Source organism: Amphiura filiformis, chromosome 1, assembly GCF_039555335.1.
Source record: "Amphiura filiformis chromosome 1, Afil_fr2py, whole genome shotgun sequence".
Classification (NCBI taxonomy): domain Eukaryota; kingdom Metazoa; phylum Echinodermata; class Ophiuroidea; order Amphilepidida; family Amphiuridae; genus Amphiura; species Amphiura filiformis.
The window spans coordinates 99,796,000-99,823,991 of record NC_092628.1 but is presented as its reverse complement, the minus strand read 5'-3'; the positions used below and the strand labels follow the sequence as shown (position 1 = coordinate 99,823,991).

At 37.6% G+C, this 27,992-nt stretch overlaps 1 protein-coding gene across 1 annotated transcript; it reads left to right on the top strand.

The window, feature by feature from the left end:
- Window positions 1-464: 464 nt before the first annotated feature.
- On the top strand, window positions 465-27,992 carry LOC140164975 (uncharacterized). Its single transcript, XM_072188384.1, has 20 exons — window positions 465-595; window positions 1,463-1,559; window positions 2,457-2,669; window positions 2,860-2,958; window positions 3,433-3,531; window positions 4,025-4,126; window positions 4,653-4,743; window positions 5,442-5,650; window positions 6,596-6,680; window positions 7,141-7,322; window positions 12,469-12,542; window positions 13,680-13,776; window positions 15,928-16,137; window positions 16,350-16,448; window positions 17,803-17,904; window positions 18,693-18,794; window positions 20,028-20,118; window positions 21,866-22,074; window positions 22,351-22,435; window positions 26,104-27,992. Exons 1-20 carry the CDS (start codon window positions 522-524, stop codon window positions 26,289-26,291), a joined length of 2,508 nt encoding a protein of 835 aa, XP_072044485.1. The 5' UTR covers window positions 465-521; the 3' UTR covers window positions 26,292-27,992.

Below are 27,992 nucleotides of genomic sequence, written 5' to 3'. Positions count from 1 at the left end.
AATTAAACAGGGCACTAGTCCGACGAGTAGAACCTGTTTTTTCTTAGTTACGAACCTATACTCAGACTAAGTGTTGGTTAATGTTATGGCTGAATTATATTTTCTCTTTTTGGCGGCAGCAGCAGTGGAAAGCTGACCATGTTCATAGGTTTTTTTTCTGTTATCATTCTTCTTGTTCACTTCTTCTTTCAAAACTTTTAGAGCCATTACAGTTTTTTTTAAATAATGGGAAAGCCCGTTATTTTATTAGAAATGTTGGTACCAAAATCTAATTTTGCCAAACTTTGATGATGAGCCCTCGATGTCATTAGCCATGTCAAACCAAAGAGAGAGGATACTAAATGAATGTACTTCCTCATCGCAGCAACACAACTTTTCTTGAACATGTTGAAAGCACTGTTTTGATACACACTATATACTTCCTGACCATAGGCACCTGACCTTAGTCACCTGATTTGAGTCACCTGACTTGAATCGCCTGACTGAGTAAGTTACTTCAGCTTCAAGCCTTCATTGCAATCATGTCTACCGGTCGGTGGCTACTACTGCTGTTCTATGCAACCCTGTGTTTGGCAGAGAAAGTGCGATACGATGGGTAAGGAAGTTACACTTTTTCTAATCGGGACAAGACATTTTTAAAGTTATTTTTGTGGGCAAATTTGTCATTTTGTTGATGCTCAATGCAATGCAACAAACAATAATAGTGCTAGTGCTCATAATTCACACTTGATATGTTATTCAATATTAATAGTGAAATAAAAATTCTTACAACTTCCTGGTGCATTGCACTGACCTGTGACTTCATGCATCGCTGCGCGCTGATCAAAATATGTCCCACTTCTCTCAATATAAACGCGTGTTTATGGCTAATCTGATAGAAGAAAGAGATTCAGAGGGTTTGATGCATATGTCAGCTATTGTCATGTTTATCATTATTATCATCCACACATCAGTCAGTCAGTCACTTACTTAACTTGAAGGGACGCAATCATATGTCGCCGGTAAAATGTGATTTCAATTTTTGGCATTCCGTACCTGAGACTGAACCAGGAGAGGAGCTGAGAGGAGAACAGTATAAAGAAGATAAGACAGAATGCGGGCATCAAATGTTACGATGGCCGCAATATACTAAACGGAATAAACGACACATCCAATTATTTGGGCTGATATGTACGTTGAAGAAAACAGTTTGGTTCCAAATCTGTAGCAGGGACCAGTTGGTCACAATCACAACTTATATAGTTTTCTGTTAAAATACTGATGATTTGGTCGTGTGTTTTGGGTGTCGATTTGATATTGATTAATTCAAAATAATGCCGCACACATCAACCACAAGACAATGCTCAAATGAAACTAAAATCCATTTTTTAAAAGTAAATTTCAAGACCTGTTCTTTATCAAATGGTGTTTATAATCCATTTTGCAAGGACTATTTAATATCAATCAATTTGTTATTTCACAGATACCAGGTTTTACGCGTTATCCCCAAAACTCATCATGAGATAAGCATCCTAGGAAATCTAATGAGCAATCTAGAGAGTTCGAAGTTTGATGGACAGGTTGGTACATGTACAAAAGCAATTTTGAATAAATGTTTATATTTCCGATATATGGAAGTCAGTAACTGTACACGTGTAGTCACGGCTATAGGTTAATGAACGCGCAGTACTTCTGAGAGAAATTAGACAAAATAATGCACGCGCGCTGATGTCAGCTGTGATGTTGATTCGTCTAATGCACGAGCCCCGAAATATGATTTACAATGATTTTACACGTACACAAACATGATTGTATACACTTTACTTTGAAAATCACACTAATTTATAACTACTACTTATCCGGCAGTCGTGTACTCAAAATCTCCTTCGTTATTGCTGTATTATGGCTATGCAAAATGACTGGTTCACAGGTACCTTTATTTGAAGGCACATAGACATTCAACACATTAGAGAGCCTACCACCAGTACAGTCCAGAGCTCTGAGTACAGTCTCGTGAAACAATCTGCCACGAGAACATTATTGCTTTAACCGTTTATACCAAAGTAGTAAAACTGGAAAATCCCCAGCAATTTTTTTCTCTCCCACTTTTCCTTTATTACATCCGCCTGGACTTCCCTACATCGGCAATGAAATTGTCACATTGAGCCATATGGGAATTTCCAAGATCCAAATATAGATATGATTGTATTTTCCCCGATGAAAACGAGATTCCTCCATTTATATCTTATTACTTGAAAGGGGGTTCGCATCTCTCATCTCTCTCATGAAATAACTTCAAATTGTAAAAAAATTAAATAATCAAATAAATTAATCAGTGCACATCACAGCTGAAACAGATAAATAGCAAGGATATTATGTTTGTAATAAATATCACTGGCTTAACAGGGATTAAAATAATGGTCTGTTAGATGTTTGTCTACTAGAAGCTACTAGATTTTTGGCGCATTATTTTTCAGTATAGTTTCTGGAGAGAGCCTTCGAACGTGACTAAACCAGTAGACATCATGATATCACCAGGCTACGTGAAGAAGCTCGCAACATATTTAGCTCACGAAGGAATTCATACCAAGGTTATGATAAAGAATGTGCAAGAGTTGATTGATGAAGAACAGAAAGGGTTGAACAGCTCTGCGGCTATTGATTACAACAAATACAATTCTTATGAAACGGTAAGGAGTGTACCTAAGATGTGTTTACGACCCGGCTTATACGATACCTCTTTTAAATTCGTATTTACAACGGAATGGCGAGAAATATAATACACATGTTAATCCGATGTTAATCCGGTTTAAATGAAGTTCATAATATTGAAAATATAACAGTTTGACGTTGTGTTCAATAATTATATACAATTTATAGATCCAACAATGGATAACCGATACTGCAGCATCTTATATCACGGCAACAGAGGGTTCTCTTGGTACTTCATATGAAGGCAGGAATATTGGCTACATTAAGGTATCTATTACAAACTCGAAACTGTAATGGTTAGTAAACACTTTTATGGACCGTTAGATCATTATTTTTTCCTTCAAAAATATTTAATTATGTTATTTGTTCCTGTAATTCGCTAATTACTTGTTTTCTGTGCTTTGAGCACCTCAAACTTAGGTGGATTTTGGCGTATTACAAAATGACATTCACTAACCACATTAGGCATGGCTTGTAATTATTGAGGATCGGCAGTTATAAATCGAATATGATCCAAATGGGGAATCAGTTACATCACGTGACTTGATTCAGTCCAGCTTTCCCGAGAGTGACCTTCACCTGAGGCATTTGGTTGTCAAATATAGCATTGATTTTGTTTGGGTATGGTTTTTCTACACGTGATGCGCAATAAGTTATACTATATGTTTTATTGTATTGTTTTTATGCCGCAATGATCATGCCACTAATTGTCCATTTTATATGTTGTTGTCTCTGTTTTAGATATCCACAGGAGGAAACAAGAAAGCTGTTGTTGTTGAAGCAGCCATCCACGCCCGTGAATGGATTACCCCAGCAACTCTACTTTATCTGGCAAAATATGTGAGAAAAATATTTATAAAAATTAGAATGGAATGAAAAAAAAAAAGTATACAAAAACAATACAAACGTGGCTGTATCGTCCACGAAAATTTGCTAGACATATTGACAATGCCTGACGAAGTGGGTCGAATTTGCATACCGTATGGTGGGTAGTGGTATCGTTACAAATTCAAAGAGCAGAATTTGTTCCATCCAGACCCGATTTACAATTTCGATTCAAATACTTGTGGCGATGGAACATAATTTTACCATGATACACGTTTTTATAATTAAGATAGCTATGTTTTCTTGCAAAGTGCTTTAAAATGGTTTGGTTACAATATTTGACCTACCCTAATCTGAACTCTTACTTTAAATAACTGATAATCCTAAATATGTACCTTATTCTAATTCTAATCTTACCCTTATAACCAACAATTGAAGTCATAAGAAGCAAACTATTATAAATAGTACTGTATTTTTCAAACGATATATGTTGTCTTTTATATGCAAGCTTGTTGAAGGAGGTGCTGATGCGAAGGAGTTGCTGAACAAATTTGATTTTTATGTTATTCCTGTTGTAAATGTCGATGGATACTCCTATTCATGGACCGACGTGAGTAATACATGATTTGTACATCATTATAATCATCATCAGAAGAAGAATCATGTTTCACCGTTGTTCATCCCCGATTAACAACGATGCGTCCGCGTCGTCTGCGTGGTTTACTTCGCGAGGGCAGCCCGAGTGAAGTAAACCACGCAGACGCGCCGGACGCATCTGTTGATATCAGCAATAAAACTGAATAAAACGGCAATCTTTATCCGCTACTTCCAAATACTGAATTCAACTTGTAAGCGTGATACGCACACAGACTCCAGACATGACGAATTTTACGCGCTCACGCGTAACATACGCGAACGCTTACTGTTAAAGTGTGGATTCATCACGGATGTACAAAAGTATAAGAAGAGTTGTTGAAAGGGGAATGAAGAAGAATGCGCGGAAGAAGAAAAAAAAAGAAAAATCACTATACTATAAATAAAATGTAAATATTGTGCTGAAAATGTTGATAGAATATTATCTGCTCAATGTAGACATACTTATATAATAAAATGATTGCCCTGTTGGAACCACACAGGATCGAATGTGGAGGAAGACGCGTAAACCAAACGAAGGATACGCCTGCTATGGAACTGATCCAAACAGAAACTTCGCAACTGGATGGGGTGGTAAGAATATTTTGATGGTGAGGTTGATTGCAGAATTGTGGGGTATTTATATATTTAAATACAAAAGATAGACACTTGTCATGCACAATTTTGGTTTGGTTTGGCCTATTAGCATATATTGTGAAAAATATAGGTAATGCTAATTAAATTGGTTGTATTTATATTGCTAAAAACTGGTGCTGCATCTGGATGGTGGGTGCATGTCTGCCTCATGCCCCAGTTTTTCTAGATTTCTGGGGTGTAACTTGCTTTCTGGAATGTTTTCATTTAATATGTTTTCTGCGTACAAAAGGCAAGCATTCCGTCATTTAAAATAGTGTTTTCTTCCTGTATGAAAATAGTATCACTTTTGCTTGCTTGACCCTTGGCATGCTTGGGCTCCTATGCACAAATTCAATCTCTGTGAATTTAGAGTGTTTGGTAGCAAATTTAGTATCAAGTTGGAGCTAACAAGATTCTGCACACGACCTTATCAATCAAATTGTCATAACAAGATCAGGTTTTGGTGTAGCTTGACGAAACTGTTTGCAATGGGTTTATAAATAATACCCAAGAACTTCTAAACATATCTTTTCATCACAACAATAATTAGAAACAAAGTAAGGAAGCAAATAATATTTGAAAATCTCCAAAAATCGGTGAGGGCAGGGACGATTTATTCTACTTGGCATTAAGTGTTCGTTTGCTTGTGTTACCAGGTGAGGGCTCTAGCGCATACCCATGTTCTGAAGCCTACCGAGGTCTTGCGCCTTTCTCTGAACCTGAGACCGTTGCTATTCGTGATTTCATAGCCAGTTTGGGCGGTGGTAATGGTGTAGCTCTGTTTATTGATTACCATTCATATTCTCAGCTGTGGTTGATGCCATACGGATACACAGATAAAAAGCCTGCTAATTATGACACACAGGTTAGACATTTATTGTAATATATATATTGTATATAATCAACATTTTGTAAATAAATTAATCATCCATGACATATATATGAAAAAAGAAGAAGTTGAATTTAAAAATGTGTAAGGTCAAGACTGCAGCCCCCCGGGGGGGGGGTACTCAACACAAATAACCACACGGGTATGTTCCGTCGGAAAGACCCCCCCCTTTTTGATTTCGCAGCTCCGAAAGAGTCCCTATATTTGACCAAAATAGAGCTCCGAAAGACCCTTGATTTTGAGAATTTCAGCTCTAAAATTGCTTATTCCTCATATTTCTGGGTTTTTTCAGGCGATTTTCAATCAAAAAGCCAAGAAAGGCCATTGATTTTGACTGTTTGCAGCTCCAAAAGTCCCCACTTTACTTGTTCATAGCCCGCTTCGCAGCTCCAAAAGACCCCCTTTTACCGGTATACCATCAGCTCCCAAAGACCCACCACCTCAAAATTCCGGGGGAACATACCCACCAAAATGTTTTATGTGCCCCCCGGGACTGCACAGCATGATACAAAGAAGCAATGGTATGATATAATATTATAGTAACAGCATCGGGTATTTGAATTGTTTTACAATTTAAGTAGGCATCAGAGAAATTAAAGTATTTTTGTTGAAAAAAATCATTACAGACAACAAACATTTTGTCAATCATAGAGGTTACATTTTTGCGAAGAACATTTATTGTTGATTGTAATCACGTTGACCTAGTCTGGTCGTATAACCTTCTCTGAAAGGGAACAGTCCGATTGTGTCTAGCATTATAGGACTCATCGAGCAAATCACAAGATATCAACATTGTCTGTGTGCATGGAACAAAACGTACCTGCGAATGCTAGAATGGCAACAAGGCAGTATAATTCAAACAAGTCATGAAAGTCCGCAAATAAATATTTAAACAAAACGTTATGCCATTTTATGACACAGCTCGCTGGTGGTAAAGCTGCATGTGATGCCCTCAAAAAGGTACATGGAACACAATACGAATATGGTAACATTTACGATACAATATGTAAGTATTAAAATTGTTTTGTATAACTCATACACAGATTCTTGTTATTTAATTTGTTATTTTTTACCATTGTACTCATAAACATTCAATATTTGTTAAAACAGTTCAAGTTTCATGTGCTAACTACCACGGGGCTAGCTGTAGAATTACTAGGTAGTTGGCTGGAAATTTATAATTTAGCATCTTACATGATCCCGTAACACAAAGCATACAATCTAACGTTTTAGCTGCTTTAGATTGTTGCAACTTTGTAAGCATTGGGTTTACTATATGCTCCTTATTGATGGAAATGGAGAAATAAAACACTCAAATCAGGACTGCACCGATAAAATAAAAAGAAATAAACTGATTAAAAAAACCCAATTTACTAATATGACCAGCTGGTAGCTGTTCTATAAGTAATCGTTGATGCGTGTCCTGTGTTCAGCTTTCACAATTCTGTTTTGATTTTATGATACAGATCCTGTGTCTGGTGATATCGGTGACTACATGTACGCAGAACAAGGAGTGCAATTCAGCTATGGTCCCGAGGGCCGAGACAAGGGCCGATATGGTTTCCTTTTACCAGCAGAATACATACAGCCTAGCGGTGAAGAGAATTGGGCTGCTTTGAAAGCTATCTGCGACTTCGTATCCAAATACTGAGAGTCTACTGATGTCGTCCATGTTCTTAGAAATACCAATTACTTTCGTGTTACTGTTGTTTTGGTCTTCATTAAAAATGCAGGTGTTCACTTGACAGTGCAATATTTAAGTTCCTTGGTGGTTCGTTCAAGATTCATTCATACGTGCTGCAGGGTAGAGCCGGGACATTGTTGTTTGGGTACACAGGTCTTTAGTCCAGTATCTACGGGCAGTTAATGATGATCCCCCACTTGACTTTACCAAACCAACCTTTTTAGCTTCCTTTTATGGTCCTATAACACATTCAAGATGTTAACCAAAATTATAGATGATCACACCACAAAGGAATTACAGCCAAATGGTTTGCTGAACTCAGCCAAGTCTTAGATACTTACAAGTGAACAGTATTCCTTTGTGTTCAGTAAGTACATACCGACCCACTCATCAATAAGCATATCTGCGGTTGTCAATTCAAGCATGGTCGTAAAATAGGCTACCGATTTTTGGTCAACGGTGGTACATGTATTGGAGCGATGTGTATAAATTCAGCGAAGTCTGCCAGTTTTCTACAGACTTTTATGGTTTTGGGCTCTACTAAAAGCCGGGTATCCCTTCGCCAGATTGCGTTACCGAAGACAGCGAGGCTTGGCTGAGATATTGGCTGTCCTCCCTAGTACAAAATCCCGGTCCCCGCACTCCGAGCATCCGCAGGGATTCATGCTCGTCGAAAATTTCGCGAAATAAGGGGTGTTTTCAGATGAAGAAACGCGGTTCGCGAAACACACAAAAAGGGTGTTTTTCAAACCACGTGTTCGCGAAATTGAAAAAAAGGGCATTTTCATCGAGCAGCCTACGCGTTTTTGCCAGAAATGGGCATATTAGAAATATCGTTCATGTTTTAGCGAAAATAGGGGTATTTTCGAAGGGCAAATAATTCGCGAAATCGCTAAAAAAAGGGGTGATTTTCCCCTAAAAACTTCGCGAAATGAGATGCAAAAGGGGGTGTTTTTAAAGTTCACCGACAAGCATGAATACCCGCGGATGCACGGAGTGCGGGGACCGGGTACAAAATATGGTTCAAGCATGAATTTAAACATATTTATTCACCAATCTATGCACAAGAACAAATGATAATGATACAAATGAAGGGTAATAATCGGAAATAATTAGGGTGATTACGTAACTGATGCATGCTTGAACCACATTTTGTTCTTTGTTCTCAAAATTAAAAAAACGACTTAACATTAGCGTAACAGGTTGACGTAAACCAGTTATTATATAGATGTTGAACCCAAATGATGTGTTACCATAGTCTTTGCATCGGGGCTTGAGATTGGAATTCCAATTTCCTTTCTCACGAAGTAAGGGCTAAGAGTAAAATTGTATTGTGTTTGGGAGTGGCCGTCTCTCCTTTCTCCTTTTCCTTGCTTTTTCTTCCATTTCTTGCTTTGTTTTTCAAAGCTATCTGGGCCAGCATGCATCTTATTAGCCTACACGGGTTATCCAGGCTTGTGCATTTTTATTGTATGAGCTTGGAACGTCCCATGGATTAGCATGTGTCCCTCACGGACCAACCTGGGTAAACAAACAAACAAACAAACAAACAAACAAACAAAATTCTCTTCATTCTGTGTTAAATTATGTACAAAGTACAGTACAAACACCGCTTGGTTATGCTTTCGTTTGACAGGTGTTGCAAAAATGCCCTGCGCTAAAAGTTGAATTTGAACCTATTAACTTATACTATACAGCCTGAAAAATACGACATGTAAGTAAGATGTTTATTATAGCGTGAAATTTGGAAAAAAATCGTCAAGTCTGCACCATGGCAGAAAGAGGTATTTTTCATGTACATGCAGTTAAGACATTGGTCTTCCTTTTGCATTGAAAGTAATAAATATAATTTACACCTAGCGGTGAACATTAATGTTAGTTGTTTGTAAACTGCGTTGACTCAGTCATATTTATAGGTTAAAGCCATATTATAACATTTGCTGAGGAAGACGCCCTTACTGAATTTATAAAATTCACTTTTTTACACGATTAAATTGTACTTTATTAAACCAATATACCCTGCATAAATCAAGACTCTAGGTGCTGTAGTTTTGTCAAAATCCGAGATTTTGAATAAAACGCCGGAACCGGCGCTTTATTATTACGATGGAATTATTAGTCGAACGCATACACGATGTTCATAACACACTGCGGGACGGTGATATACGCAACAAAGGGTGGTACCACAACATGACCGAAGGAGTGGTACGTATTGGCGACATGTGCGCTGGTAGTAAATTCCAATTTTCTTTGCTTTGCCGTAGTTGTTCGGCTCAAAAATAAAAGGGATATATCTGACAGTAAAATCTAACATTTTATGGCAAAGAAATGCTAATCTATTTTGTTTGAAAATGTTATAATATGGCTTTAATAAATGCGTATTACTCCCCTGGTCATGGGGTTTGTTTTCACCGAGTTTAAGTCCCGTACTCCTAACAGATGTCCAAAACATTCAATTCTAAGATTTGACCCCAGATGACCTTTGACCTGACCTATGCATGATGTTCCATAATGTTCCCCTGGTCTTGAGGTTTATTGTCACCATGTTTGAGCCCCGTACCTCTTACAGATATCCAGAAAATGAAATTCTACGATTTGACCCCAGATGACCTTTGACATGACCCTTGCACAGTGTTCCAAAATGTTCCCCTGTCAGTAAGTTTGTTGTTGTGGAGTTTGAGCCCCGTACCCCTAACAGATGTCCAGAAAATGCATTTAGAAAATTTGACCTCTACATGACCTTTGACCTGACCCCTGCAAAATATTCCCCTGGTCATGAGATTTGTTGTCATGAGTTTGAGCCCCATATATACCCCTTGCAGATATCCAGAAAATGAAGTTATAAAGATTTGACCCCAGATAACCTTTGACCTGACCCCTGCAAAGTGTTCCAACATGTTCCCCTGATCATTAAGTTTGTTGTCACCAAGTTTGAGCCCGTACCCCTTACAGATGTCCAGGAAATGCGTTTCTAAAATTTGACCTCTGCATGACCTTTGACCTGACCCCGCAAAATGTTCCCCTGGTCATGAGATTTATTGTATCGAGTTTGAGCCCCATACTCCTTACAGATGTCCAGATAATGCAATTGTAAGATTTTACCCCCTTAATGACCTTTGACCCCAATTCTGTTTGCAAGGTATGGGCACTGGGTAAAGCCGATGCACATGTGTAAGTGACGTCATTGTGCTATGTAATATGTGGCAGAAGAAGCATTTTGAAGATATTTGGTTATATCTGGACATCTGTAAGGGGTATGGGACTTAAACTCAGTGACAACAAATCTCATGACCAGGGGAACATTTTGCAGGCATCAGGTCAAAGGTCATGCAGAGGTCAAATTTTAGAAATGCATTTTCTGGACATCTGTAAGGGGTACGAGGTTCAAACTCGCCGACAACAAACTTAATGACCAAGGGAACATTTTGGAAAATTTTGCCGGGGTCAGGTCAAAGGTTATCTCGGGTCAAACCTTTAAATTTTATTTTCTGGACATCTGTAAGAAGTGGGGCTCAAACTCAGTGACAACAAATCTCATGACCAGGGAACATTTTGCAGGGTCAGGTCAAAGGTCATGCAGAGGTCAAATTTTAGAAATGCATTTTCTGGACATCTGTAAGGGGTACGGGGCTTAATGCCAAGGGGAACATTTTGGAACACTTTGCAGGGGTCAGGTCAAAGGTCACCTGGGGCCAAATCTTAGAATTTCATTATCTGGACATCTGTAAGGAGTACGGGACTCAAACTCGGTAACAACAAACCTCATAACCAGGGGAACATTTTTGGAACATTTTGCAGGGGTCAGATACCTCCACAACACCAACACGCCCAGCTAGGTTTGTGGTCTATGACCACCATTTGCCACTAGTGATTTTTGTGATATTTACCAAAACATATCAAATTTTAACTAGCTATTTCTTTAAACCTAAATAGAGCAGAAACTTTTAAGTTTCTGCTCTATTTTTGTTTAAATGTGTAGAGCTTTGAACTATACTTTAAATTATTGATATACAGATCTTCTTTAATTTTATACTATTAGGAGAATTCAAAGTCCACTTACACCCATTATATTTTACTGGGAAATTTGCACAATTTATGAACTGAGAAATTTGCTCAATGTTACTGGGGAAATTTGCTTAAAATGAGCATAAATGGGCAATGCCATGGAAACTGCGTTCTAGCTTAAAATTAAAGAAGACCCATGCTTTAAAGGGTAATTCAAACTTCTTCACAAGAAATGGCTAAATATGGTAAAAAATTGTCATTTTTGTGTCAAAATGTCCGCAATCACTAAAAACGTGCATTTTATACCTACTTATGAATTTCAAGAGGTCATAGGTCAAAAACTGAAAAATATTGTGATTGGCGTTTTTGATCCAAACATCGATCTTGATCAATTGATACATTTTTATGATGCATAAGTCATAGATTGAATACAATACCGCTCTTTTCAAAGATACTAATCTTACAGGTGCGCGTGATCAGCATGATATGAATATTCTATAGTACGATCCAGATCTTTATCCCTATCCTTTGACATCTATGGTTCAATGCAGAGGTACCTACAGGCCTGTAACTAGAGGGCTGGGGAAGCCCCCAATCCAAAAATGCCCTGACATTTGCGAGCATAGCGAGTGAAAAAAAATTGGGGATTTTTTATGCCTTTTTAGTTTAAAAAGGTACATATTTTGGAAAAAAAGTCCACTTTTTCAAAATCCGCCCCTGGTCTAAAAAGGTCCAAATTTTGCAAAAAAAGGTCATTTTTTTTCATTTTTCAAAATCAGCCCCCCCCCCCCAACAATGCCCAATAAATCCTGGTTACAGGAGAGGTACCGCGTTAACGTAAAAGCAATCAGTCTGTGTTCCAAACTTTAAACGGGATAATTGATTTTTGATTATATCCAAATTTTCATCGGGGAAATTACTTTCTGGGAAACCTATATATCACAGCAACACATTTTTGGTGAGCTGTGCTGAATATCGAGGGCCTTCCATTGATTCTACCTGAACTTAGTCACATGACTTGAGTCAGCTGACTCGAATCACATCACTGACTTCTTGTTTTTAGTTCCTCTTTCCGCTTCAAGCTTTCATTTCATTGCAATAAATAATGTCTACCGGTCGGTGGCTACAACTGCTGTTCTGTGCAACCCTGTGTTTGGCAGAGAAAGTGCAATACGATGGGTAAGGAAGTTAAAGGAACTTACACTTCAAAATGAATTGAAATAGGCCTACAGTATTGCTGACAGACATATTGCACCATTGTTTTTAGAGCATTCGTTAAGCTTATGGCCGCTTGAATGACGAAGGAAATCGTTTCAACTTGTAGTGAAAACTAAAAGTATATGGCATGTCATATGTATAGCTTGACTGTTTCTAAATTTAGGGTCCTGTTTGTTCATTGTTTTGCAATCAGGACAAGATATTTTCTCGAAGATTTTATTTAGTTACTTTTTGTGGGCATATTGATCATTTTGGGTTTACTTGTGTAGAGATTTCGGACTAATTTCAATCAATAATAACATAAAGTATACCAAGTATGCTGTACATGTAGGGTGTATTGTGTTGAGCTGTGACCTCCATGCAGCACGCCTCGCTGATCAAGTATCAAACATGTATTCAATGCAGGCACTGTTTAACAGTATATTTAAGATCAAAATAAATGAAAACGAATACTTAGTATACACCATTGTGTTATACACCTACCCTCCATCACACGTTTTAATGCGTGTTTAGGCTTATTGGGGGCTTGTTGTATGCTGCAGATGCTGGGTGTAAGCGGTTGTCATAATCATCGCCCCAATCCACACAATCAGTTTTAAAACTTAAAAGTACCAGCTTAGTCTTGGCTTTAAAAATGAAATTGGCAGTTATGTTACGGGTATGCAGTCATTGTATACCAGTATGATTCAATTTTGACATTATTAAACGCTCATAAATAAATGAAAACCGAACCACGGAGCTTTCCACACCTAAAGTTTTACCAATTTAATTTGATTGCCATGCAGTGGACGGGCGTCCACAACTAAACGGCACAGCCATTCATTCGAGGGTGTTGTATTTTACTTTAAGAAAATAATTATGAATTATTTAGCAGGGACCGTTAAAAAAAGCACAGCTTACATATTCTGTCAAAATATCCGATAAGTTGGTTAAGCACAAACCATAGTATACCACTGTGCACCAACTACAGGAAATCGCTCAAATGTAAATAAAAATGCACTTTTTAAATGTAAAAAATCTGCTTTGTGTTCTTTATCTTAAGGTGTTTATATTTATAAGGACAATTTTGATACCAATTTATGTTTTTTCATTCTGCAGATATCAGGTTTTACGCGTTATCCCCAAAATTCATCATGAGATAAGCATCCTAGGAAATCTAATGAGCAATCTGGAGAGTTCGAAATTTGATGGACAGGTTGGTACATGTACAAACGTAACGTTAATAATTTCTGATATGCAAGTCATGCCTCTTGTATAATGATAACATTAAAATATTTTATATGAAGTGGTATTCAACGGCTACTGTTCCCTGTTCCATAACATTGTCAAAAATATGCGTAATTAGTTTATAATAATACATTATACCAACTCATTCATAATTATACATTTAAATATAATTTATGTGTATCATAAGCCCAATTTATCTTGTAACAAGCATCTTTTGTTATTTTCTTATTACATCCTGTCTGCAGCGGCGATTTAAGCTTTCAGCAAGTCAACAATTGCTTGCAGGGCCCTCTTACTATCTTGATGTTGTTTTAGGACAATTTCTCAAAACATTAACAGGTCAATCAACCTCTTTTCGTAAAGTAATATCCCAGCAAACACAAAAACGTTTTAAAAACGTTATAAATAAGTTATATTTTGGCTTTTGGTTTAGGTAAAAACGTTTTAATAACATTAAAATGTCGGGTTATATAAAGGTCATGAAAACATTTTAAAACGTTTTATATGAAAACATACTATATACAACAATATTTTTTTAATGTTTTTAAAAATGTTATTGTAAACTATTTTCACAAATGTTTTTTGCCAAATATTTTGTCAACACTTAAATAACATTGTTAAAATATTTGCACTCAGCAAACACATAAATGTTCTTAAAATGTTTTATTCAAAACGTTTTAATAACATTTAAATGTCGGGTTATATAAAGGTCGTGAAAACGTTTTTAAAACGTTATTTTTTGGGGCAAACATTTTGGGCAAAATATTTTTTCAACCCCAAAATAACATTCTATTTAGAAAAAAATGTCTTTGGAATGTTATTAAAACGTTTTTATACTCTTTATATAACCCTACATTTAAACGTTTTCTGTAAAACATTTTGTGTTTGTTGGGCAGTAGATTATCAAAAAATGTTTTTAAATGTTATGAAAACGTTTTATCCTTAATGTACCATTTATATAACCCGACATTTAAACATTTTCTGACAACCTTTTATAACCTTTTGTGAATGATGAAGTTGAAGATATTGAAATTGTGCTGTTAGTTGTTAAGGTTGTGTGTTCTACATAGTGGACTATTTTCACAAGCCAGTCTAACAGTGTGTGAACTATTCCATTAAACATGCTAAAAATTTATGTAGAATCCACACCCTGTCATATCAAAAGTGTCCTTTTCCGTCACTTGTAAAAATATCCTTTTATGTCTCTCTGCGGTTTCCTAGTTATACTTCCAGGTTATCCCTTTCCATATTATCATTTTGTATCTTTGCATATGCTAATATATTACTATTATCTGTTTCAGCTACTGTGTTATTGTAAATCACTAATTTCATCTTGAATCAACACTATGCCACTGTGCATGCCCCGGCCGCGTTTTTATTTTCTTCTACAACCATAATGGACCACCAAATGCTAAACCTAACCCTAACCATAAACCCTAACCCTAAATATATTACGGCCCGTATGATATTGCGGCCCATTATATGGTTGAAAAAGGAAATCAAGCGCCGAGGCCGTGTATTTATTTTCTGCAACTACGCAATACGCAATACGCCAACCCTAACCCTATCCTTAACTCTAACCCTAAACTCTAACCCTAACCCTAGGGGTATTGCGGCACATTATGGTTGCAGCGGCCCATTGTGGTTGCAGAAGAAATTGAGCGTCCACGCCGACACTCGTTACCCGGGTATTAAATGTGCATAAGGTGTCACTGTAGGTGAAACAGTCTAGATATTGTGTTCAATTCCCCGAAGTGTCGATGTAACAGGATTAATTACCACGGCGATGGGTCTACTGTAATTGATGTATTGCCCTACACTATAATATAAGCAGGTAGTACTCATCACATGTATTATGTGCGTTAACGTAGATTGAATATGACCCTATCCTGTTATTTGATAATGGCCCGGGATAATGGGTACAATGCAGAGGAACAACGTAAACGTCTAATGCAGGACAATACATTCAAAATTAGTGTAGACACATCTCTATGGTAATTAATCCTGTTACATCACTATTTCTACGGCGAATTTTTAATGCTTAACAGGGATTAAAAAAAAAGTGGTATGAAAGTGGTTAATGCTTGTTTATTAGACTTTTGACGAATTATTTTTTCAGTTGAGTTTCTGGAGAGAGCCATCGAACGTGACAAAACCAGTAGACATCATGATATCAGCATCCTACGTGAAAAAAATCACAACATATTTAGCCCATAAAGGAATTCATACCAAGGTTATGATAAAGAATGTGCAAGAGTTGATTGATGAAGAACAGAAAGGGTTGAACAGCTCTACTTTTGATTACAATGCATACAATACTTATGAAACGGTAAGGAGTGTATATAAAATGTTGTGTTTTAAATTTGTAACGAAATTGCGAGAAACATAGGACAATTTTATAACTAATTATCTGACTACTATTGTAAATTAATTTATATTCATTATACATCAGAATACTAGTATTGAAAATGTAACATTTTGAAGGAGTTAATAAATATAGACATGTCAAAGGGTATTTCAACTTCTATGTTCAATTTATAGATTCAAGAATGGATAACAGAAACGGCAGCAGTGTGTGATACGGCAACAGAGGGTTCCATTGGTACTTCATATAAAGGCAGGAATATTGGCTACCTGAAGGTACAATATCTATAAGTAACTTTAAACTTCAATAAAAAAAAACCCAATTGTATTCGATAAAAAGTGCGCAATTTAGTTATTACGCGTATGCAAAATGTATTATAGCGTGCGTTTGTATTTCTCCTGTTTAGTATTATTTCAACTTTGAATGTCAATACCCGGGGGGGGGGGGGCACTCAACACAAATGACCATACGGGTATGCTTCCCCGGAAAGACCCCCCTTTTTGGATTTCGCAGCTCCGAAAGACCCCCTATATTTGACCAAAATAGAGCTCCGAAAGACCCTTGATTTTGATAATTTCAGCTCTGAAAGGGCATTTCAGGCGATTGTCAACCAGAAAGCCAAGAAAGACCCTTCATCTGGACTGTTCGCAGCTCCAAAAGTCCCCATTTTACTTGTTCGCAGCTCCATCAGCTCCCAAGGACCCACCACCTCAAAATTCCGGGGGAGCATACCCACCAACATTTTTCGAAGTGCCCCCCCCCCCGGGGTCAATACACTTGTCAATAATGTGTTTTCTACCAACCCACGATTCAGCGTCACCGGTTATCAAACAATGAGCCATGACCAATTGACTCGCATGTACTTTCCAAGTAGTCGTGAGCAATTGGAAACATTTTGAGTAGAACAACGGGTAAAGCAGTCTCCACATTATAACAGGAGAGCTAGCCAAACAACGGAGATGGATAAGGGAAAAGTAAAAGAATAATACAAAAGCAATACATTTTATATAGAGTAGTTTTACAAAGCTCCGTGCATTGTTTTTACTTGTTATGCATTTTCAATTCCTTCAAATACTTACAGATATAATGTTTGTATAATATTAGGTAATCGGGTGTAGCTGGGTGTGGGACATGATTGAGTCAGTTACGTCAAATGACCTTGTTCAGTTCAGGTGTTCGGAAATTGGTTGTCAAATGCTTCTTACCATGTGTCACAAGCATATACATATGTATTATGATTGAATGGCCCGCTTTTCAGTTAAAACGCTTGTAAAAATGACCGATTTGTTAGCGCAAAGCACGATAAGGCGACGAAAAAAAAGAAAACCTGTTCTACGGGCGGACGGACCTTTCAAGTAGGGTCGGTCGGTCGGGCTTTTTTTTTTTGGAAATGACCCCCAAAAAATCACCAAAATCGGTAAATATTTGCAATTTGGGAAAAAAAAAAAAAAAATAAAAAAATAGTTCCTGAAATTGTCGAAATTTGGGTCGGTATTCATTTGTACAGGAAATTTTTTTCCCAATTTGTACACAATCTGGGTCGGTCGGGCCCGTAGAACAGGGTTTTCCTTTTCGTCGCCTAACAGTAATAAGTATTACTAATCTATTTGTTGTTTCTAACTGCTTTAGATATCCACAGGTGGTACTAACAAGAAGGCTGTTGTTATTCATGGAGGCATCCACGCTCGTGAATGGATCTCCCCAGCAACTGTTCTTTATCTGGCCAAATACGTAAGAAAAATATATTAGTAAATGGAATCGCGAACGATTCAAAGCCATCAGAATGGAATTTATCTGACATTCTTAACATTTTAGGAAAATGATAAAGATAGACAACTATTAACACTGCTTCATCGTGACGTCGCGGGTTACCATATATGGTGGGTGATAGGTATAAATGGTATCGTTATAAATTTAGAGAGCAGACTTTGGAAGGTTCCGAGCCAAATGTAAAATCTTAATTTGAATACATCAGGCATGAGAATTTTCCTGCTTTTGCAGGATTTCCTGCTTTTTAGTGGTCCAAATTTCCGCACTTTCTTTTAATTTCAGCTCGTTTTTGGCTTTTTTAGCCTCATTTCACGCGCTTTTCAGGCTTTTTCAAAATCTTTTTTCATGGATGATCATTCTCATGCCTGATACATGTAACTATCCGGTGGATCGTATTTTTCACGAATTTTAACATGATTTTAAGCTAGCTATGTTTTTTTTGTACCGAAGTAGTACTTAAAAAACGTTTTGGTTACGATTGTTGAAGTTGTCACCAATCCTAATCTGAGCCAGTATTTAACGTTATTAATCGCTAAGCCTAATCTTTACCTTATCCTAATTCTAATCTAATCCTGAGTCACAATCCCTTCACTTTGTGATGGTGTTAGAAATCTTGTGAAGTTTAGCATTAATTTTAATAATTCCCATTTATGATTATGTGTATATTTGTGACACCAGTTTGAAGCAAAATTAAAGCAAACACTAACATAGTATTTTTCGAATAATGTATGTTGTGTTTTATATACAAGCTTGTTGACGGAGGTGCTGAGGCCACGGACCTGCTGAAGAAATTTGACTTTTATGTCATTCCTGTTTTAAATGTTGATGGATATGCCTATACGTGGACACGTGTGAGTAATATATGATTTGTGTATCATTATGATCATCATCAGAAAAAGAAGAATGAAGAAGAATGAGACGGGATGAACGAGAAAGAGAACACGCTTGAATAAAAAAATAAATATAAGGAATAAGTCACCAATAATACTATAATCATTAGCATCATCATAGTGGACATCGTCATATAGCATATATAAAATATGTTTGAAATATATATTCATACACTCTTCGATAGCGAGAACCAATCAGAGCAAGCGTTAGAAAAATCCAAACCATGCATTGATTGTGTCTAATTGCACTCCGCGTACTACGCGCAGTGTTTCGCGCGCGTTCGCGTCGCGTAGGATTGATTCATTTTTCGGGCGGGTTGATGAATTTATATTTGGTTCTGTTTTCCAACATTTTTAGTGATAATTTGTTATATAAAAAAACTAAAAATCACGTGTTTTTTTCTTCTCGTGTATGAAATAGATTAATAAACTTGTATTACTTATTGCTCGAGAAATTAGACAAAATAATGCACTTGCGCTGATGTTGATGCGTCTAATGCACTCCCCCCTTCAGGGGCTCGTGCATTAGACGCATCAACATCAGCGCGTGCATTATTTTGTCTAATTTCTCTCCAATAAGTAATACGCGTTCATTAACCTATAATTCATACACTCTTAGAACCACATAGCCAATCAGAAAGGCCGTTAGAAAAATACGCGGAGTGCATTAATATTGTATAATTGCACGGGCGCGCACTCTGCGTACTACACGCAGTACTTCCGAACTCGTTCGCATCGCGTAGGATTGATTCATTTTCCTTGCGGGTTGATGCATTTACATTTGCTCGTATTTTCCAACATTTTACTGACGATTTTGTTATAAAATTAGCAAAAATCACGGCTTTTTATCTCGTGTATGAAATAGGTAAATAAATGCGTATTACTTGTTGCTCGCGAAATCTCTTCGGGGCTCGTGCATTAGACACAGCAACATCTCAGTATGCGTGCATTATTTTGTGCAATTTCACTCTCAACAAGAAAAACCCATTCATTAACCTATAAATCACATTTATGATGCTCAAAACAAATATTGTCAAAGCGCAACATCAAAATAACAGTACTTGAGATATATACAATTCCAGCAGCAATTGAATTATGTGATATGTAGGTATAAACTATCCTATAGTGCTGAAATGTTTGGTAACATAATAATTGATATGCTTAATGTGGGTCTACTTTATCCTGATTACGCAGAATCGTTTGTGGAGGAAGACGCGTAAACCAAACGAAGGATCTTTCTGCGTGGGAACTGATCCAAATAGAAACTTCGCAACTGGATGGGGTGGTAAGTAAATTTCGACACATGTTGATTTTAGAATTATAAGGAATTTACATAATTATAAGGAATTTACATAAACTGGCAATAAGGAATTTACATAAACTGGCAGGAGTCATCAACAGAATGTATGATGATGGGACATTTCCGGAAGACCTGAGCAAATCAATCTTTATTGCTCTTCCCAAGAAACCTGGCGCTGTGGATTGTGAACAACACCGTACAATTAGCCTTATGAGCCATGTTACAAAGATAATTCTAAGAATCCTGTTACTCCGTGCAAGAAGTAGAATAAAACCTGAGATTGGTAAAGAGCAGTTCGGCTTTGTAGAAGATGCTGGTACCAGGAATGCGATTTATGTCTTGAGAATGATAACAGAGAGAGCGGTAGAGATGCAGAAGGATGTTTTCATGTGTTTCATTGACTACTCAAAAGCCTTTGACAAGGTGAGACATGATCAGCTTTTTGAAGATCTTGGTAAGCTAGATCTGCATGGAAAGGATCTACGACTGTTGCAGAACCTTTATTGGAACCAAACAGCGTGCATAAGGGTGGATGGAGATTGTAGTGAATATACAAGCATTAAGAGAGGAGTCAGACAGGGATGTGTGATGTCACCAGATCTCTTTAATTATTACAGTGAGCTGATTCTAAGGGAGCTAGAAAAGGAAAATGGTCTCGGTATAGGTGGACATAACATCACGAACATAAGATATGCAGATGACACTGCCCTATTAGCTGAGTCTGAGGAGGATCTGCAAAGGCTTCTTGATGTGGTGGTTCAGGAAAGTGAGAGGAAAGGTTTATCGTTAAATTGCAAGAAGACAGAATGTATGGTGGTATCAAAGACTGAAAGCCCAACATGCATATTGAAGGTGAAAGATCAAAGAATTAAGCAAGTTTCCTCATTCAACTACCTTGGCAGTCTAATCACAGAAGATGCCAGATGTATTAAGGAGGTTAAGAGAATGATTGCACTGGCTAAGTCTGCGTTCTCAAAATTAGACAAGATCCTAAAAAACAGTGCCCTCAGTATAGAGACCAGAATTCGGGTACTCAACTGCTATGTCGTCCCTGTATTAATGTATGGAAGTGAAGCATGGTCAATAACAACAGACATTAAAAGAAGATTGGAGAGCTGCGAGATGTGGTTCCTTAGAAGAATGATGAAGATCTCGTGGATTGATAAAGTGTCTAATGACGATGTCCTAAGTAGAGCAAATGTGAACAGGAAGCTGTTACGTGAAATCAGAGTTAAGCAGCTCAAATTCCTTGGTCATATCCTCAGAAAGGATGGTTTCGAGAACCTAGTATTGACAGGAAGAATAGAAGGAACAAGGAGCAGAGGCAGGAAGAGAGTGATGTGGTTATCAAATCTGAAAGACTGGCTTAAAGAAAGGGGAGCTGAACATAAAGCGACAGAGCTTCTGGAGATGGCTTATAACAGAGAATTGTGGCATGACATGATCGCCAACGTCTTAGGATATGGCACCTAGAGAGAGAGAGAGAGAGAGAGAGACATAGTCTGATACGAAAGATAAGCACACAATTCGGTTTGTCCTATGCTCAGGGTTACGGTTCGCTATCTCTAAGGACCGCTATCTCTAAGGTTCGCTATCGGTTAAAAACTTGTCGGAGCCGAGTAACGATGCCACAAAATTGGCGTTATGTATGTCGCAATGGAAACAAACACACGTAAACGCCGAAGTATAAGATTATATTTTAAGATTGTTAGTGTCCGTCTTGTGTTCCTAGGTATCGGCTCCAGCAATTTCACATGTTCTGAAACCTACCACGGCACTGCTCCTTTCTCTGAACCCGAGATCGCTGCTATTCGTGATTTTGTATCCAGTTTGGGCGGTGGTGATGGTGTAGCTCTCTATATTGATTATCATTCATATTCTCAGCTGTGGTTGATGCCATACGGATACACAGATGAAAAGCCTGTTAATTATGACACACAGGTTAGACATTTTATTATAATTTCTTAATACAAATATTATTTGGTAAACAAGTTAGTCATCCATATGAAACGTAACTAACCATGTATTAATTCAAGACTACCGTAACACACAAAGGTGCATTAACGATATACAGGGACACCGTGTATATTGAAACAGGCATTCAAATATGTCATGAAAGTCCCGCATTTTAATTTACGCAATTTAATTTAAATAAAATTGAGTAGGGAAGTTGAAGTCTCATTGATTTGATTGCCCCTTTGTCTCTCTATGACACAGCTCGCTGGTGGTAAAGCTGCGTGTGATGCTCTCAAAAAGGTACATGGAACACAATACGAATATGGTAACATTTACGATACAATATGTAAGTATTGACATTAATCCGTCCATCTAGGTGTATGTGATGCGGTCAAGCAAAATCAGTCGGAACTCGGCAATCCTAGTTTTGAGATATGTGCTAAATAATGTATGTGTAGGGGTGCAAAAATCAAAATTAACTTTTTTTTTGCAAACATGGAAGGGAAAAACATCCATCTTTTACATGAAAATATATCTGATTAAATTCCGAAGCGAAAATGTTAAAACAGTGACTTATTTTACCGCCATCCAACTTCGATAATTGTCAAAAAATCGTAAAATTATTCTAAAAGAAGCACGGATTTACGTTTTGTTATGTATTTACATGTATTTTAGGTGTGCTCAATTAAAGGAAGTGTCCGGGAATCACAACATTATGTCTTATATGTTAGGAAAATAATTATCACCCAGTGGGCACACCTGACGTTGAAATCACGTTGAAATTTCGACGTTGAAATCAGGTTGAAATCACGTTGTATTTGCAAATGGACTTCAACCTGATGGACTTCAACCTGATTTCAATCCGATTTCAACCTAGAGGTTAGTTGAAATCAGGTTGAAATTTCAACGTTGTATCACGTGGTTATTTAAAACAAACTCATATTGACCATAAAAACGAATAAAAACAGCAATCTCTCAACACGCTCTATTTAAAATTCCCGCGCCGAAATTTTCTAGAGCAATGACGTCATGGTTATTTGTGCTAATTTGTCGTCAGGCTTCATTGAATTATTGGGAGGTCATTGCTCTAGACAATTTCGGCGCGGGAATTTTGAATATCGGGTGTTGAGAGATGGCTGTTTTTATTCGTTTTGATGGTTAATATGAGTTTGTTTTAAATAAAACCACGTGATTCGTGCTTGATAATTATTTTTCTAACAAATAAGACATAATGTTGTGATTGCCGGACACTTCCTTAAACGTACTCGAAAAACACAAAAAGTAATAAGCATTAACTTGTCAAAGGATGGTTCACAAAACCCAAAGATATCAATAACTCAATTAAAGTACTCGAACTTTAAACTTGATTTTCTCCGTTTCTTTCTTTTTAATGTACTTGTGTTCAAATAATTGTAACTTTGTAACCAATGGTCGTATTAACATGGGTTTTATTTACTAATGTGGAGCTTTGAATATACTAAAATGAAAATGTTAGAATCCCAAAATTGACCTGGGCCTTTTTCAGACTGATTTTTTTTTGATCGCATCACATATTATGACATGAAATGTATGATTTAGCATCTTATACATACCGATTCAGCGGGAACAGTTAATTAGTCCAAAGGTCCATTAAGGGTTAATGTTAGGGTTTGGGCATTTCATGGTATGATTATGGTAAGGAATAAGGTTAGGGCTAGGGTTATTATTAAGGTTAGTGTTCGGGCTAGGGTTAGACTAGGGTTAGGGTCAGAGTTAGGATCATGTTTGGTTACAGTTAGAACTAGTGACAAATGGGATAGACCACAAACCTAGCTGGGGCATGTTGGTGTTGTGGAGGTATCTGACCCCTGCAAAATGTTTCAAAAATGTTCCCCTGGTCATGAGGTTTGTTGTCACTGAGTTTGAGTCCTGCACCTCTTGCAGATGTCCAGAAAATGCATTTCTAAGATTTAACCTCTGCATGACCTTTGCCCTGACCATGCAAAATGTTCCCCTGGTCATGAGATTTGTTGTCACTGATCACGAAGTTTGTTGTCACCGAGTTTGAACCCCATACCCTTTACAGATGTCCGGATAATGTAATTCTAAGATTTGACCAATGATGATCTTTGATCCGACCCCTGCAAGATGCTCCATAATGTCCCTCTGGTCATGAGGTTTGTTGTCACCAAGTTTGAGCCCCGTACCTCTTACAGATGTCCAGATAACACAATTCTATGATTTGGCCCCAGATGACCTTTGACCTGACCCCTGCTAAATGTTCCAACATGTTCCCCTGGTCATAAGGTTTGTTGTCACCGAGATTGAGCCCAGTACCCCTTACAGATGTCCAGATATTGAAATTCTAAGATTTGACCCCAGCTGACCTTTGACCTGACCCCTGTAAAATGTTCCGAAATGTTACCCTGGTCATCAAGTTTATTGCCACCGAATTTGAGCCCCGTACGCGTACCCCTTACATATGTCCAGAAATGCATTTCTAAGATTTGACCTCTGCATGACCTATGACCTGACCCCTGCAAAATGTTCCCCTGGTCATGAGATTTTGAGCCCATACCCCTTACAGATGTCCAGATAATGCAATTGTAAGATTTTACCACCTTAGTGACATTTGATCCCAAATCTGTGAACAACCTAAAGGGACATGGTAATAACAATGCATGTGTGCAAATGGCGTCACCCTTCTATGCTGTTTGCGGCAGAAGAAGCACTTTAAAGGTATTTCGATTCAGACCGGGCATGCCCCTTTAATGACCTTTGACCTCAAATTTGTGAACACCCTAAACTCACATGGTAATAACAATGCATGTGTGCAAATGACGTCACCTATGTTGCTTGTGGCAGAAGAAGCAATTTGAAAAAATTGCCAGCAAGAAAGAAGAAGCAGAAAGAACGGATAGCATTAGAGTACCTAGCTGGGGGGGGGGTTACTTCGGGTGAAGTTTAGGGTTATGATTAGGGTAAGGATCATATGGTTTATATAAGAGTTGACCCTTCGGACTATGACAGAATGGTGACACTTTGTCACTCCCATTAGGACCGGTGTTGGTCTAGCACTAGTAGGGCATTTCAATAATCTCGGTTTTAATTCGCTGACGTTAGAATGTATTGATAAAATCACCATAGACCATGAGCACCCAGTATATAGCTGCACAGGGTGTATCACCACTGATCAGAATAAAGTATACAGTTGGAAAAAAGTATGAGATAATTGGTCAAAATGCTTTAGTTTATAACTGAATCAACATCTTGCCCCCCTAACTGTACAATCACTGGCGTGTGACCATTAATAAGGACTCCGTAGTTATTGTTGTGAGCCGTGTAAAAATGCAGTTGCCCGGAGTCAATTAAAATAACATGAAAATCGCTGTTTCCCCACTTTCTTCACAGTAATTGACAGAACGCCATGCAGAATTGTTTGACAATCACGTGATTGCTTTAAATCACGAAGTGGAATGGCCCCTAAGATTTCCTGATCTTACACCTCTGGATTTCTTATTGTGGTGCTATCTGAAATCAAAGGTTTTCACAAGTCCTCCTGCAGACCTTAATGAACTCCAGAAACACAAAATTGCACAAGTTGACATCCAGGCAGGACAGACCTCTCATAAGACGTGGTGTGAATACCTTGTTTAGGAGAGCTGATATCTGCATACAGGGGAATGGTGGCCATGCAAGACCTGATGGCCATGTGGAAGACTAAGACTGTAAAATACTGTAAAAAAGTGGTCAAACATGTTGCTTTGATTTTTATTTACACTTCGCGCATTTGCATTTTTACTTGGCTCACAAAAGTAGTAACTGAGGCCTTATAAATGGTTACACCCCAGTGATTTTACAGTTGTGAGAGGACAAGATGTTGATTCAGCTATCGACTATAGCATTTTGACTAAATGCCTCATACTTTTTAATCTAGTGGTATTTTACAAACTGTATACTTTATTTTGATACACACTGTATAGTAAAAACGTTAGTCACATAGTGATTTGTTGTTTTTATATTTTGATACTACAGATCCTGCGTCTGGCGGTAGCTGTGACTATATGTACGCAGAACAAAAAGTGCAATTCAGCTACTCTCCTGAGGGCCGAGACAAAGGCCGATATGGTTTCTTTTTACCAGCGAAATACATACAGCCTAGCGGTGAAGAGAATTGGGCTGCTTTACAAGCCATCTGCGACTTCGTTGATACCAATATTTGAGATGTTTCATTCAGAGAGACCTATCATCACTTTTCACATTAATATTAGTATCAGGTCGATGTTGTTTTTTTTGGGGGGGAGGTTACAACGCCGTCTCTACTTCTCAGCTCCATATATTTAACATGTAAAATACACATTTTACAAAAAGGCTGATTACAACTTGAAAGATGGATACAATTGTGCAATACTATTGCATAAAATGGCCACTGAGCAGGTACATATATTATACTGTGGTTTTTGAGAAGGGTCTATATAATATTATTTTTTATGTATTGTATATTTGGCACTTTCAACAATAAATTTTCCCTCTGACACAAAGGTGCATGTTGGAAAGTAAACACATTTCGTGTTGCTATTACGATCTTCAGTTAATATTGAAGCATGTACTGACCAGAAAGTGCAATATCCCATTTTCCGTTAATACGGGGGGAGGGTTGAGGTGAAAATTTAGAATTATCAGAAGTAGCAATTTGTTTTCATGAAAAACATTATTGAATCGTAATTTATTATTTTACAATACGTGTTTTGCACAATATTGTCAGCGGGGTAGTGCTCTTCAGAAAAAGTTCTTGTTTGCGTGCAATTCAATCAGTGCCGGACTTAACATTGCGCCAAATGGGCCCTGTGCATGTTCCTTTTTAGCCCGAAAACACCATGTTTTGGACCAAAATATGGTAAAATTTCTCGAGATTCGCTCGCACTGGCCCCGTGTGTCTAGCAAAACCCGGCCTTCATTTTGGTTTAAAGAAGTATTTTGTGATCTTAGCATCCTCTTTTTATGATAATTTTCAATAGATATCCACTAAAAAGTTTATTCCCAAAATTTGATTGATTGTTGATTTTGCGTTTGCGAGTTATGCATGATTATGCTCCATAGATCACTGCTCCATATGCCACTGTGTCGAATTACGTTCTGGTACACCAGAATGTAATTCGAATTTGGCGATGTTTTTGCTAAGCGAATTAATCTTAAATTTTTTATACATAAATATTATGTAGCCAGAGGTTTCCAGTAGTATAAAAATCTCAACTTTTTCCAAGAAATGTTGAGGGGGGGGGGGTGAGGCTGTGGATCACGAAATGCCCTTTGAAATAGTCCGAAAATAAAATGTCATAGTAAAATCGGAACAAAATATGCTCGTCTCCCTTTAAATTGAAATCGTTCTGCCGCTACTATCGGTCTTCTAGTAGGCCCCCTATACATAAATCAAAACTCAGCCACCTGAGTGCACATGCCTTTCTTCATGGTGTGTTTGAGGCCGGTAAATTTTGACCTAGCCCAGGCCCCCAAAAGGTAAATCCGGCCCTAATTTCTGAACCCTTATGATCTCTCAGGCAGGCTTGATAATGTTTATTATTCAAAGTGTTTATGTGAATGAAGGGCGTTATGATTTTCGAAAGCGTCATGGAAAGAATGAAAAGTAATGTTAAATCCTGGGTATTAAATATGCAAATTTCTCAAGAAGCATGATAAGTACGCGCTTGATTAGTCGTATGGATTTTGTACCAGGCACCAAATAAAACATGGTATATCGTACGTGTTACTGATGTTCCAGATACTGGATGATTGGCCAATTTTGAAACACACCCCTTCTAATATGAAGAATTGTAGTTAAGATTCCCAGAAGTCGGTATTTTAAAGATATTTACCTATTCAGTTGTTGATGATTATCTTACATTTTTTTTTTTTAAAGTAGCCGA